Genomic DNA, 15,437 nt, shown 5'->3' on the forward strand with positions numbered 1-15,437 from the left:
GCTAGCTTATTAGTAATAATTTAGCAAATTTCTTTTTATTTTACCTTAAACTTAAATGGGCTACACTTTTCTTTCTAATTATTTGAATTTGTATTGGACTTGGAATGAGCCAAAATTTTGAAAAAGATATCTATATATATATATATATATATATATATATATATATATATATATATATATATATATATATATATATATCTATCGGTTTGGTTCGGTTTTGATTCGGGTTTTTTTGGTTTAACACCAAACCAAATCAAATGTTATCGGTTTTTTAAAATTTAAAACCAAATCAAGTCAAATCAAAATGGTTTTCGGTTTATTAAGTCAGTTTGACTCAATTTACCGGTTCGGGTCGATTTTTCGATCTCATTTGGACACCCCTAGCCGCAATACAGATTTCCCTTTTAGTAAATTTTAGCCTTTCAAGTCCATTTAAAGTTTATATGTTTCAGATTTGTTGACACCGATAGCGCCCCTGAAGTTTGACTACTATTAGTGTGTGCGCTTCTCTTATGTAAAGATTATTTTGTGCAAATTTAAAACCTCAATTTAGGAGAAGCTATTAACTGCCGATTTTTTTTTTTTAATTACAAGGGAACATTCACCCGCTATTATTCGAGTGCGCATAGATAAATCTCGCTCTTATGCTATAGCCCGCAAATCACACAAGAAAGATAACTCCGCACTAATATACCATACGCGGCGAAGTTAACCTAAAAGATAAACCCCTTGTGTGCAGCAAGGATTTTAACCAGGACCTCCATCATGGAAGCCCCATATCTGCCGCACACATCTAAATCCAAATATTGCAGATATGTTCCAATTGTCGTGGCGGGATGAGTCAGCAACAGACATCAAATGACATGTTCCTAACTCAGCAACAGACATCTAAATGACATGTTCCTAACTTTTTAAAATTAAACCTTATCCAAATTGTACACTTTTCTTAGTCAGCATTGGCCCGCTTGCAACCTTCTATCAACTTCAAACACCAAAAAGTGAAATCGAACTTGATCCACACCACAAACCACAAATGCCACTTCAGAAATTTCAGTTTAAAATACTGCTGCTTTGCTAGCTAGGACTTGGTACACTGATAACAAGTTGCACAAAAATTGGTCCAATTTCCTTTTTTTAAAATTTTTTCTCTCCCCCTAAATGTTCCTCCACCTCAGTATATAAATCAAGTTCACAAATCATGAGTATAACGCTGTCTTTGTATGAGATGTTAGGAATTCCTATGAGTGCAACTACAGTAGAGATCAAGGAAGCTTATAGGAAGATGGCAAGAACATGTCATCCAGATGCTGTGGCCTTTCCTAAAAAGGAAACATCAGCTACTGAGTTTATGAAGATTCATTCAGCTTATGTCACCTTGTCGGATCCCAACAAGAGGGCTTATTATGATCGTCAGTATTTCCGGCAGCCCAGAGTGTCAGTGGCATCATCAAAGTGGGAGACTGATCAATGCTGGTAGTAATATTAGGACTGGGGAGTGTGGTGTTAAGTGTCCGAATGTGTTATTATCTCCTTATATGTTCTAAATAATTCTTATCTTATATTTTGACGTTAAATTAGGCCCTTGGTCTATTTTTTTAGCACAGTATTGGAGCCAGATTGCATTACAACTCTTGGACTCCTAATTAGTTTGTTCGTCAGATGTCCAATTCCACGCGTACTGAGATGTGTTAAGTGTTTCAAATTTTGTACAATTTTTAATTGTGATTAACTTTTTAAGTTTAAGTTAGATCCATGATCTATATTCTTAACGTGTATCCATGATCTATATTCTTAACGTGTAGACTTTATTACTCCACTGGCATCATCATTTCATCTCTAGTGAAAAGTAATCGATGGTATGTGTTCAGCCATGTTGAACTCACCCAAAGGAAAAAGGAAAAAAAAAATACAAATTGATTTCCCAGAAAAAGGAGAAAATAGTGTACGGTTTTTTCTTTTTTTTCTTTTTTTCTTTTGTCCTCTCCTTGTGCTGAAATACTTGTCCTACTTTCCTTTCAAGTTATCTATTTTTCTTAAATAGAACTCTTAATGCGTTTTAATCACATAAACATTAATGAGACTCACTTTACTCTTTTCACCAACTTTATCTCTAATTTATTTTTAAATAAAAATAAAAATAAAATTATAGTCTCACATACTTTTTTGAACAATATTAAACAGAAGAAAGAATGAAAATGGAAATGAGCCCAAGGTTAAGGCCCAAATGTATTACAAATGAACCTCCGAAAAACGCTTTTTTTTTGTGCAGATTGTCCTTCATTTGGGGTGGTTTTAAATTTTTTATCCTTCAAATTGGTGGTCTTTAACTTTTGTCCTCTGCCTTTGTAAATTTTGCCTTAAGGTAAGGCAGAATTTGCAAAGGCAGAGAACAAAAATTAAAGACTACCAATTTGAAGGACAAAAATTAAAGACCACCCCAGCGAAGGACAATCCTGCAAATTGCCCCGAAAAACGTTCAGATGGCCCATCAGTTTGGCTCATTTCATTTCTCAAGAAACAATTCGTACGTTTTTACAGTCTTTGAAGAAACGATCATTTTGTTTATCAAAAACAAAATACAGTTTTTTTCTTGTTAGAATAATCCTTTCAACAGATGAAAGCAAATACTTTTCCCAAGATATTAATACGCACATTATTTTCCCAAATAATTAAAAAAGTAAATTTGAGGTACAAAAAGAATTCTTCGTTTTTAAGACCATAGGCAGCGGAATATAGTGAATATGTCACGGAAGACAAATCAACTTATCTACTTTCAAGTGCGCTAGCACATCTAATATCTCATAATTATAGCTAGGTTGACATGTAAGAAATGTTAGTGAGAAGCTCATCAAAATCAAATGTACTATAGTGAAGTCTATTGAATGCATCAAAAGATAGTTGAAACTATAGTTGAAACTATCTTTTCCCATTCAAGTATTTGCGTGGCTTAAAAGTTAGATATGGCCATTTCTCAAAAGAAAACAAGCAGCGAGTTGCATAAAACATAAGGTGGAACTTGGAAGAAGTAATAAGTTACTTGATGACTATCCAAAATTAGAAGTATATACCGTTTTGATAATAATTATGAAATGGGGGGTTTTTCCATGGGCGAACTGAATAAGGAAAAAAAAAATTAATCTCGACGAAGACTCCCAAAATCCAATATAGGTTACAACTTTGTCCTAAAAGTGTCCAAAAATGTGTATCTTCTTTGCACTTTCCAATGATGTTTAACATAAAAGCGAACTCGATTGTGAGACCACAAGTATGTTCTTCAACCTCTCAATTCTCAATCATCTTGAAAATAATTTGAGCTTGCCAAGTGGATTATTGTATATTAAACTAAAGAGTTAACTTATGTACATTTTGTAGCAGAGACAGATATAATTAATCTTTAACAAAGGAAAGTTAATATATAATAGGGAAAAAGGCGAATATCAAATATCTTAAATATCGGAAATAACTCATTTACGCCACTCGTCGATAGTTTGGCTATTTATGCCATTGAACTATTAGGAATGGCTCATCCATGCCATTTTTCAATAAAGTCGGCTTTTTTACAATGTTATGACACTTGGTCACCAATTAGAGGTCCACGTCGTCTAATTAAACCAACACAAATTAAATCCTAAATTAAACTAAAACCCGACCCACAAATTTGTGTTGGTTTAATTAAACGATATGGACCTCTAATTGGAGGCCAAGTGTCATATTTGGTATTGTAAAACCTGCGTTGATGAAAAATGGCATGGATGAGCCATTTCTGATAGTTCGATAAGATAAATAAGTCAAACTATTGACGAATGACATAAATAAATTATTTCGATAGTTTGATGGCATATTTGAGCCTCTTCCGTATATAATATATACATATATAAAAGATGTAAATAGACAGAAATCAAGGAGGTTATTATATTCAACATCTAGTATATATATACATTCCTTTTACCTATCAACACAATATAATTTTTCGGCTAAAGATGCTCTGCCAGCACTTATTGGTATGTACATTTTTTAACACAATTAGCTAATTAAATGACTTACAATATAGTAGGTAACCAAATACAATAATGATCATCATTTGGTAATTGAAAAATTTGGTAATTGAAAAATGCAGTAAATAACTTGCTCTAATTAGATAAAATACATTGATTGTGTATTTGTGTCAACAAATATTGCAACATCAATATGCATGATGGAGGTAGGGGCATAAGGGAGTTCATCTGAATACCCTTCGCCGGAAAAATATATCGTGTATATATATATATATATATATAACATGTTGAATCTTTTAATTTTTTTGTGCATTTACTACTTTTATTTTTTGGAATTTCATTAATGAAAATCCGATTTCCGCCATTATAATAGGGTATATATAAAATCCTTCACCAAACAAAGGAAACAACGAGTAGGAGGTTATTGACAATGACAACGGAACAAAATTCCGAATCCATATAATCGATGTTTCTTTATCGATTTGCACATAAATGTTAGGACCGTGAAGCTCCTAATGTGATATGTCCTGAATATTCATACACCTAAAAACACCTAGTTCCATTCCATTACTGCATTAATTATAACGAGTGCTCTGATATTATAAGTACAGTAATCATAAATAATGATGATCCGAAACAAAAAATAGTACGTATGGTTGATGTTACAAACTAGTTTTTTTCTTGTTCTGTTGCAAATTTATTTATGGAACATGATGATAATCTGATGAATAATTTGATGGGTCGTCATACTTTTGCATGTTTTTTTTCCCCCAATGCATGGTACGTTCAAAATATATATCATGGACCATGCCTGTAACTTTTTAAACTCATGTCGATGATAATTCCACGCAAAGAGTTGAAACATCACACGAGATCATATGGTTCTGTGTTGTAGCTGTCCAGTACGTACATGAATTCGCTTTACGTTTTTCTCTTTTCTTTTTAAAAGAATACTCTCCAAATCTTTAATTACTTACTGTAAGAAATATCACTTTCAATAGCTGAATAATTCTACGAACTTTTTTTGCGTATATTTCGCACTACTTGTGGGAGCAGAGATAAGAATATTATAGTGGATATCATAATATTGTGTTTATTGAAGGGCATATACACTCCGATATGGTCCCTAAACATGCGATGAAGAGGATAATTTAAAAAAAATAAAAAAATAAAAGGATATAAGATAGGCTTCTGTCGATGAAGAATTTTAATAAAATTAAAGTAGGCTATTACTCAAGAAGGAGACAGAAACATTGGAGAATCTAGAACTTAGAGCTAGTGCAGTCAACATGAGTGTATGTTAACATATATAATTTCACCTACACATATATAATTTCACCTACTCTTACTGTAGATATTACATATATATAGCTATGTACGTAGTTCACTCTAAGATTTTGATTAAATCATTTTTGCGTAATATTTATACTTATTACAAATTCATAGTGTGAAATATGCACTATTCATTTAATTTACCTGCAGATTTACCATTTTTTATTATAAAATAATTAAAAAATGAGGACACCAAAAGCAAATAGATAGGAAAAAATCTTGCAGCACAATTGTTACTTTAACCGTTCAGCGTATCGACAACTAGTACATATGTCCGCGCTTCATGCAGTTGTTAAAAAAATAAAAATATGGTCAATAATCATTATTTTAATATTTATGATTTAAAAAATTAATCTTACTTTTTTATCAATTTTATCTTCATTCTAGTGTCTCCAACTATCATATTTATACTAATTATATTTTTAAGGTTATCACCAAATGGAAAAAAGATCAACTTAAGAAATTCAACACGGGATAAATAAGACAAAATGCGAACTTAAGCAATAAGTCAATATATATATTCTATATCACCGATTTGTTTCAATTTCATCTATTTCTTTGTGTATTATATTAGATATCTTGATTTAGTAATGAATTCAGATACTAATATCCTTTACTAAGAAAAAAGAATACGAGAAAGAAAAAAAAACATCTACAGTTACTCCATACTAAACTCATACGATTGGATTATTTAAAACATATATTTTTATGTTAAGCATAGTTAATTATATATTACCATGAATTTTTTTTAAGTGCTAGCTAATTAAGAATGATTCGAGGAGTACTAACAAATGAAAAGACAAATAAAAGGTGAAGTTAAAGCTATATAAGTTTCATCTTGATACTTCTAGGTACCATCCAATTAAAAAAATTAAATTATTATTCGTTTGTACATTGAGATAGAATTTTATATAAAAGAACTTGCTTAGCAACAAAAAGGTTTTTCAACTTGGAAGAACGTCACACATGTAATAATCACTCTAGGATCATTCTCAATATTGTTTTCTTGTATTGGACTTCCCTTAGTGCCCTTCTGCCGACTTCGACGTCTCCAATTCATCTCCAGCCAGGCCCAACATTATTGAACAGCTCTGTCTTCCTTCCTGTATGAACCTTAGGATGGCATGGTGCAGAGGAAGAAACAACCTTTGAATTGAAAAGACAAATAATTCTATAAGATATAATTTTCATAAAAATAAGTCAACATAACTAAAAAGATGAAGGGCGGTGACATCCAATACGTTTAAAGCAAATGGCTATTAGTTGTACTTGTAAAATAGAGATACATTCTTTGGCTTTAATAATCAAGTGATCGTTGCACTTTTTATCAGTACAAATCCGGAAAAAAGAATATGATATTTTGGCACGGAGGAATCAATGTTCCCACTTGATAAACTTTTCTCAAGCCTTTCTTTTACCTGCCAAATCAATGTAATAGCTACATTTGCACTATATTGCAGCTCCAGGAAGACTCGAGACGATTATTCATGCAAAAAAAAAAAAAATCTTCGTTCATTGACATACAGATCTTATGCTCCTCTGCCCACATTTTATACCCTTTTTAGTTGATTTATTGATAACAATATATATAAGTTATTGAAAACTGTTACAATTTTTCATTGTCTTTTTCTATTCCAATAATAAAGTTATCATTTATGTTTCACCCTAATTACCCGATCTAATTGCACAATAAATAAATAATGATGGTGAAGAGAAAATAAACCAAATAAAAGAGAATTAGAAAAAAAAAGATAACCGTCATCTTTGATGATGGAGAAAGAAGACACGTTAATTAGCAATTGAAAGCTGGTGATGCTTTTCATTTCTCCACTATAATGCACAATAACTAATGAGGAATTAAATCTTGTAAAGACATTAAATATGGAAAGTGGAAAAAGAAATGAAATATTTTTTTTGTAATTTTATAATTAGGGAAAAGGTCAAAAAAAGATAAATGGTGTTTTAGGCCATAGAGAGGTACCACATTACTTTGTCTATGCCCAACTTTATATTTATATATAGATATAGATTGGAGTGCACGTACGGCTGTTTCACACGTTTATATTTTGGATACTTAGGAGAAAAATGTGCTAGCCAGACAGCTTCTTTTTTATTTTATTGTTTATTCGTTTAATTATTAATCCAATACTCAATTTATCATTAAGTATCGAGATACAAGTACAATTTATCTTGCAAGAGACACCACTTTTGAATTACGTTTTAACTTTTGGTTATTTGACAAGGTATACTTAAAATCAGGTGACAGAAAGATTATAAGAAGCTGGCAATACCAATTTGGGAGTAAAATGGTTTAATTACTATTGTTACACTTATGTATAAGATTCAGTGTTTGTTAGAAACTGTTGTTAGATTAAAAACACAACAACACAATCAATAAGTTTATACATATGAACCTTAGTTGCATTAAAAGAAACGCCATTTTCATTCGGTATGGAAGCTAATTTTGTAAGAATAAGATACATTCATTTTTATTCGGTATCTCGAATTCGAGTCCTGGAAATGAAACAAAAAAACTCTAGCAGGAAATTTCTTCTCCTCTAGTAGGTTTCTCGCGACGTGAATTTAGGTTAGTCGAGCCCGTATGATTATAAAGAAAATAAAAATAAATATGTCACTTTCCTTAATTAGACACATTAGCCTCAATTGAAACATGTGGTTTTACGGCTTATTGAGACCAATGCATATAATTATAGGAAATGGTGTATTTTAAGTAATTAACTTATCTACGTAATGATGCTTGAAAAGAGACACAAAAACTTTTTTAAAATTTAAGTCAAAAATATCGAGTAGAAACATTTTATAGTGTGTTTAGGTGATCAACCGAAACATGACATAATTTGATTGTCTAAATTTATCGATCTATTTATCCTAAGCGGAAAAAAAGAGTTGGAGAAGTAGCCATAGCGGTGGCAATTATTGGCTTCCCCGTTACTTGCCATTGTAGCCAACCTTTGACATTCCCATTCACTTAACTGATAATTGACATGATATGATATCCACTGGTTTATGGTATACTTGGTGAGGCTAAAATGGCTTTTTATCATATTCATATGCTGACTCAATTTCTTCGGCTACTACAAATACATTCCCTATAAATAAGGTTGTAACGGCCATGCGTATTTGTTTTCCATTTTCATGGAAAGCTAAAGAGACATTTACGTTTGACCATTGCAAAACCCATACTGCATCATCCCACCCCCGCCGTCACCCTATCGCAACCCTCCTCCTCCGTCCTCCGTTTATGGCCAATTTCATCATTTCCCTAAACCCCCCTTAGGAAAAAAAAGAACAATAAAAAAGATTACATATTTATTATTCTTTCTTTGTCCCATTTCTTGTTTTCGTCTCATTTTGATACAAAATTTTAAGCCAATTGCATTGTATTTTACGGTGTTTAAGGGAGAAAAATTAATAGTCCGCTATTAGGATGGCGGACATAGTGAAACAAATTCTAGCACGGCCAATACAATTGGCAGACCAGGTAACAAAAGCGGCTGACGAGGTTTGCAATTTCAAGGCAGATTGTCTTGAGATCAAAGCCAAAACAGAACGTCTCGCCGCGCTCCTTCGACAAGCTGCACGTGCCAGCAACGACTTGTATGAACGTCCAACACGTCGAATCATCGATGACACGGAACAAGTATTAGACAAGGCACTCACCCTCGTATTCAAATGTTGTGCACGAGGATTGAGTCGTGTTTTTACGATCATTCCAAATGCTGCATTGAAAAAAACCGCACAACAGCTTGAGAATTCATGTGGTGATGTTCAATGGTTGTTACGTGTCTCAACTCCAGCAGATGATCGTGATGACGAGTACCTCGGGCTTCCTCCCATTGCGGCTAATGAGCCCATTTTGTGTCTTATCTGGGAACAGATTGCTATTTTATGTACGGGTTCGTTAGACGAACGTTCTGATGCAGCGGCTTCGCTTGTGTCATTGGCTCGGGACAATGAGCGTTATGGAAAGTTGATTATAGAAGAAGGCGGGGTTGTACCATTGTTGAAATTGGCTAAAGAAGGACGAATGGAGGGTCAGGAGAACGCGTCAAGGGCGATTGGCCTTCTTGGTCGCGACCCTGAAAGCGTTGAGCAAATTGTGAATGCTGGTGTTTGTTCTGTTTTTGCTAAGATTTTAAAAGATGGGCCTATGAAAGTTCAGATTGTGGTAGCTTGGGCTATTTCAGAATTGGCTGCACATCACCACAAATGTCAAGATCATTTTGCTCAGGTGAATACTATTAGGTTATTGGTCAGTCATCTTGCTTTTGAAACAATTCAAGAACATAGTAAGTATGCTATTGTTACCAAACATCAAAACATGTCGATACATGCTGCTGCTTCTATGGCCCATTCAAATTCTTCTAGTACTGGCAAATTCAGTGAAAATGATGATGAAAATAAAAGTCAGAGTAAAATTCCTCATCCTATGGATAATCAAACAACTAACCAAATGCACAGTTTGGTTACAAGCGCAATGGCCGTGAAAACTCAGGCACAGAATCAGCCCAATATAACGAGTCCAAATCAGCAGCAGCAGCAGCGACAACAACAGGCGAATCAGCAGAGGCCCCACCATGTTGGACTAACTGGGACTAGTATTAAAGGAAGGGAATATGAAGATCCTGCTACAAAAGCTGAAATGAAAGCAATGGCTGCCAGAGCACTTGGGCATCTTTGTGCAGGAAATATTAGCATTTGTAGCAATATTACAGAATCCCGAGCTCTTTTGTGCTTTGCAGTTTTGCTAGAGAAAGGCCCTGAAGAAGTACAATATTATTCAGCCATGGCACTCATGGAGATCACAGGTAAGTGCATCACAGTTAGCTCATAAATATATATAGTCAAACCTCTCTATATTAGCGTTGTTTGTTCGGATATTTTTTGGCTGCTATAGCAAAACGTTGCTATAGAAAACATATAATATAATGTAACATGAAAAGTTGGTTCCAAAGAACTTGCCGTTATACTAAAATGTTTTTATAAAGGATGACTGTTATAGGGAGGTATGACCCGCGTAATTGATGCGTTTATTAGGCATGTAACCCAAGCTAGCCCCTTCAAAAGCTTAGGCCAATTTAGACAAATAAGTCTTTAGGATTGTCTGATTTAATATACTCTTGATAAATTAATGAAAAGAAGGCAGATCGGATTATGACCCAACACAATTTGACCCGTCCATCTTGACCCAAACAAATTTTAGACAAGTTATAACCTAATCATGTTTATTGATTCAATCCATTTTAACCTATTTGGATTTAGCTCAACCCGCTCATTTGACACTTTTAAATTCACAGGAGTTGCTGAGCAAAATTCAGACTTGAGGCGCTCTGCTTTCAAGCCGACTGCACCTGCTGCCAAAGCCGTGGTTGATCAATTCTTGAGAATTATCAATCAGGGAGATTCGGAATTGCTTATTCCAAGCATCAAATCTATAGGGCATCTGGCCAGGACCTTTCGAGCAACGGAGACGAGATTCATTAGTCCATTGGTGGCTCTGTTAGAAGATAGGGAACCAGAAGTAACTAGAGAGGCTGCAATTGCACTCAACAAATTTGCTTCCTCTGATAATTTCCTAAAAGTCAATCACTGCAAGGCCATAATTCAGGCAGGAGGAACCAAACACCTAGTTCCACACGTTTACTTTGGTGAACAAATGGTTCAGATTCCTTGTTTGATTCTGTTGAGTTACATAGCAACACATGTTCCTGATAGTGAGGCATTGGCTGATGACAATGCACATATTGTGTTGGAGTGGGCTACGAAGCAAGGGCACTTAATGCAAGATCCTACTGTTGAAGAACTAGTGAACAAAGGCAGAGATAGCATGGAACTTTATCAGTCCAGAGGCTCACGGCTGTGAACCTATCATCTTGTATAATACTTCCTCAGTACGTCCGAAATTTAGGTATTTCTAGTGTTCCTTCTTTCAATAGATATCTTTCCTAGTTATGTGTGTATATCAGATTTGCTTCATTGACTAGCATGTTCAATCCATCAGCATTGCCTATTAGTAATTATGTAGGCTTCACCCTAGGATTAGTGCATCATATATGTTTCTAATGCTGGAAACCTCTGCCTGTGTTAGCTTGCTTAATCGTATGTCCTAAGCACAGATAGAGGAGGAGGGTTGTGGTAGGGTGCCAACCAGCATAAAACATCAAACTATTAAAAATCCTCAGAATACAGATATATCGTTGAGAGAAGTAACCTAGACATGCACTTGCATCCATATGCTTAATGGAGCGATATGATCAGTGAGTTATTTATTTATATAGCCGACCCCGATTTACTTGGGGTTGAGGAAGTGTCGTTGTTGTTGTTCTTATTATTTTCAAAATCGGTGAGTGCGAATTATCCAATATCATCTAGGTTGGTTAAAGTTTGAAGCATCTCTTTCAAATTCTATGGTTCTTATTTTGCATGATGCAGTAAGCTTTTTGGATTTACCTGGAGTTAGATTCAATTATGCGAAGTGTTATCATATCTTCTAAATTCTATGGTTCTTATTTTGCATGATGCAGTATTTTTTTGGATTTACCTCGAGCTAGATTCAATTATGCAAAGTGTTATCATGGTTTAGGTTGAAATTCGAGGCCCTCTTCATCTTGGACCAAAGTTTTGATATCAATGTGGAACAGAACAAGGCCACCACCTCTCAAATCGAAAGGCAAATGGCGATACAGATACAGTATAGAATTCTTGGCGCAGTCCAAGAGACTTGTAGAGATAGGTAATCAAGTCACAAATTGAATAAAACTGGTAGGTCTTGGTTCTGAAGTCAGTTTGCTGCACAGTCAAATCTTTATTTGATTTGTGTTTTTTTTTTTGTACCTTTTTCTTCCCATATAGTTTACTTTGGAGTTGGAGCAATGGCCAGGATGGGTTGAGTTGTGACCTCTTGATTACTGAACTGTTTCCTCAGATTACTTTAGACTTGCTCTCAAATTCATTCCCACTTTGTAACTCGCAATGTGTTATGAATTACGGAAAACGTGTACAGTAAGAGTTGATGAAAATATCACCATTCCACGGTTAACCTTCTCTAGCATCCTGTATATTTCGCTTGTTCTATAGTTAACACATGTACATTCAGCCCCGAAATAGTGAAGAACATGCTACTATGGCTCACACTGTTACTGTACTTTTTGAAAAATAGATTTCTGCTAAACCATGTAATTAGGCCCTAACTTAGCATCACAGGCTTCATTTGTAGTGAAAACAGCGTTCACGTTCGTAGATGAATGTGAGTTATCTGTTGTATGAATAATTTTTGATTTTCTTGATTGTGGTTGGTAATTGTTGGTGAAGTTTATTGAAGAATGTGATCGGAACTGAGTTCTATAAGAACCCAGATTGAGTTTTTTGAAGGTTATATATTGCATATATAGTGCTTGGAGGACATTTTCCACAAGGAAAGAGATTTTTTTTTTTTTTTGTCTTAAATTGTTTGATATTTTAGATTCATTTGTGGGTTCATTACTAGATTAGTGGATCTTTGTTGGTTTTAGTAAATTTTAGGATGACCCGGATGGAGAAAGGCTGAAGTATGGTTTGTTCTTCACAATTTCATCCGCCTAGGTTTCCCGACAAAGATGCGGGATCGGGTCGAGCTAAATTAATTGGGGATGGGTGTCTTTGTTCTAGGCTTGACATGTGTTATTCCGTTAACTTAAGGTTATATTTGTCCTAGAGTATAACAGCAAGGGTATATTTTTAGACCCAAATTATAATGACAGTATAGGGGTATATTCGGCCCTTTTCCATAGTAAAAACATGTACATTCAACCCCGAAATAGTGAAGAACATGCTACTATGGCTCACACTGTTTCGGCCTAATGATTATTGGACTATAGCTATTACTTCTAATTGGGCTGGCAATCAAACATCCACTGATCCAAATAGTTCACAATGGAAGCTTCAAGGTTTCAACTTAATCAATTGGGGAAAAAGCATCATAATCAAATACCCCTTCACTAGTCACGAGGAGACTCAACCACTCCATTAATATTAAGCGAATAAAGCATATAACAATTGTGCATTCCACAAGAGCATACGAATCTAAAACCCATTGCTGTCAACTTTAAATTAAAGTGTAACCAAACCAAATAACACGAACAGACATAGAACCGGTCATTTCCAACTTTTTCCCTTAAATCGAATACCCCCATTGTCCCACTCTACACACAAAAAGCCATAACTCAAAGGTGTAAATTACACGCAAAGGTCACCTTCATCAATACACAACTCAATTAATCTAACATTCTTAACGAGTAAGAAACAAATAGAGCTAAATATCCAATGTCATACATAAATTAAAGGGCTAGAGATTTTAGCCACTGATTCAATTGATAGTGTGCTTCGAAACATGTTAATAAAACGATATACTATACAACACAGACATTAAAGGGCAAAAGATATTAGCAGCTGATTAATTGATATTGCTTCGAAAACATGTATGTATACATGTACAGAGAGTATTCATTGCAAGCACCCAACAAAAATAGGACTCCCCATTACTAAAAAAGCTTCAAAACGATACTACTAAAGTGCAGAAAGTAAAGATAAGAGTAAAAGCAACAATATCCGAGCAAACACTAGAGAAACATAACAACTTATAAAATATCAAAGCATAGAAAGGGTTAATCAACGACCACCACTGGTGCATTCACGAGCAAAATGACCATCTTCTCCACACTTGTAGCAGCCACCGCCGCCGCCACCACGGGAATAACCACCACCGCCGCCGCCGCTACCACCATATCCACCGCCGCCGCCTCCCTGGCTACAGTCCCTAGCAAAGTGACCACTCTCACCACACTTGAAGCAGCCGTCGCCACCGCCACCACCGCCGCCGTAACCACCCCCACCACCATATCCACCTCCACCACCACCGTAACTCCTACCTCCTCCATATCCACCACCACCGTACCCACCGTCACCATATCCACGGCTACCACCACGACCACCACCGTAACCACCGCCTCCACCGCCGTAACCACCACCACGGCCACCTCCGCCGCCGCGACCTCCACCACCGGAGACAGCAGCACCGTCAGGTCCGGTGACGTCAACAGCCTTGGTTCTTCCGTCACTACCAGATTCAACCTCAAACTCAACGGCTTCACCTTCAGATAGGCTACGGAAACCCTCAGATTTGATACCTGACTGGTGAACAAACAGATCCTCACCACCATCATCAGGAGTGATGAAGCCGAACCCCTTTTGGTCACTGAACCACTTCACGGTTCCCTTAGCCCTCTGTCCACTCTCTTCCGCCATTTTTTTCTCTCACAAATTGAAACCCTAAAAACCCTTTTGTGTTCCCTTTGGAATTGTCACCCTGATTTTTTCGCCAAGGAATGGGTTTGTTATATAGTGAGGCTGACTCGCTGAGTGCCACGTTTTCTGGGTGAATTTGCTGGGCCCAGGACATAGTGGGCCAGGCTATGATTCCTATCTCGATAAGGGTAAGTACATAATTTTAAAATTAAATTTTATTACTAGATAATAAGCTAACGTTTGGCCATAAATTTTCAAAAAAAATTAAAAAAAAATTAATTTGGGTGAAGTATTTCAACTTTTGAAAATGTGTTTGATCATAGTTTTTCAAAATATATTTTGCTTTTTATTTTGAAAATCATGAAATATTACTTATATCCATAAGTTCTAGAAATTATCAAGAATACCCAACCATACAAAATATACAAACTGTTTAATCGACTTATGCAGAACATGATATTTTAATTACGATTGCTAATAACACACTTACTAACTACTACAATTTAAATTGCAATACAAAGATCCATCCGTGTAAAAAAAAAAAGTAACTAACTATTCTTTAATATAATATTTTCACATTGTACGAACAATCTTCACTTTATAGAAAAAACTGCTTTAATTATGGAAACATGATAGATACGGCTTTAATGGGGGAACTTGGTAGTTAGATTTAGTTGGGTCATAAATAAAAGGAATTTTCTAATAAAATACAAAAGTTTGAGGTAGTTTTTAGAAGTTTTGAAAAGGCCAAAACATAGATATTCTTTTTAAAAAAACAGGTTTGAGTCCGAATTTGAGAATTTGAAG

At 35.1% G+C, this 15,437-nt stretch overlaps 3 protein-coding genes across 6 annotated transcripts; 2 read left to right on the forward strand and 1 right to left on the reverse strand.

Moving 5' to 3' along the window:
* Positions 1 to 1,198: 1,198 nt before the first annotated feature.
* Positions 1,199 to 1,477, forward strand: LOC132062220 (chaperone protein dnaJ 11, chloroplastic-like). The gene has a single exon (XM_059454836.1). The coding sequence runs from the start codon at positions 1,199 to 1,201 to the stop codon at positions 1,475 to 1,477; it is 279 nt and encodes a 92-aa protein (XP_059310819.1).
* Positions 1,478 to 8,356: 6,879 nt separating this feature from the next.
* On the forward strand, positions 8,357 to 12,392 carry LOC132065130 (uncharacterized). 4 transcript variants are annotated; one of them, XR_009416687.1, is made up of 4 exons: positions 8,357 to 10,156; positions 10,646 to 11,256; positions 11,932 to 12,110; positions 12,201 to 12,392. XR_009416687.1 is itself a non-coding variant. In XM_059458383.1 (3 exons), the coding sequence occupies exons 1-2, from the start codon at positions 8,776 to 8,778 to the stop codon at positions 11,209 to 11,211; spliced, it is 1,947 nt and encodes a 648-aa protein (XP_059314366.1). In that variant the 5' UTR covers positions 8,357 to 8,775; the 3' UTR covers positions 11,212 to 11,256; positions 11,900 to 12,392. The 4 variants fall into 4 exon arrangements, 2 of the variants coding, with proteins under 2 accessions (XP_059314366.1, XP_059314365.1); XR_009416688.1 differs by having other exon boundaries at positions 11,932 to 12,081; XM_059458383.1 differs by having other exon boundaries at positions 11,900 to 12,392.
* A 1,376-nt stretch (positions 12,393 to 13,768) lies between these two features.
* On the reverse strand, positions 13,769 to 14,712 carry LOC132065131 (glycine-rich protein 2-like). The gene has a single exon (XM_059458384.1). The coding sequence runs from the start codon at positions 14,628 to 14,630 to the stop codon at positions 13,995 to 13,997; it is 636 nt and encodes a 211-aa protein (XP_059314367.1). The 5' UTR covers positions 14,631 to 14,712; the 3' UTR covers positions 13,769 to 13,994.
* Between the last annotated feature and the right edge of the window lie 725 nt (positions 14,713 to 15,437).

The sequence above is a fragment of the Lycium ferocissimum genome, chromosome 7 (genome assembly GCF_029784015.1).
Source record: "Lycium ferocissimum isolate CSIRO_LF1 chromosome 7, AGI_CSIRO_Lferr_CH_V1, whole genome shotgun sequence".
In the NCBI taxonomy this organism is placed as follows: Eukaryota; Viridiplantae; Streptophyta; class Magnoliopsida; order Solanales; family Solanaceae; genus Lycium; species Lycium ferocissimum.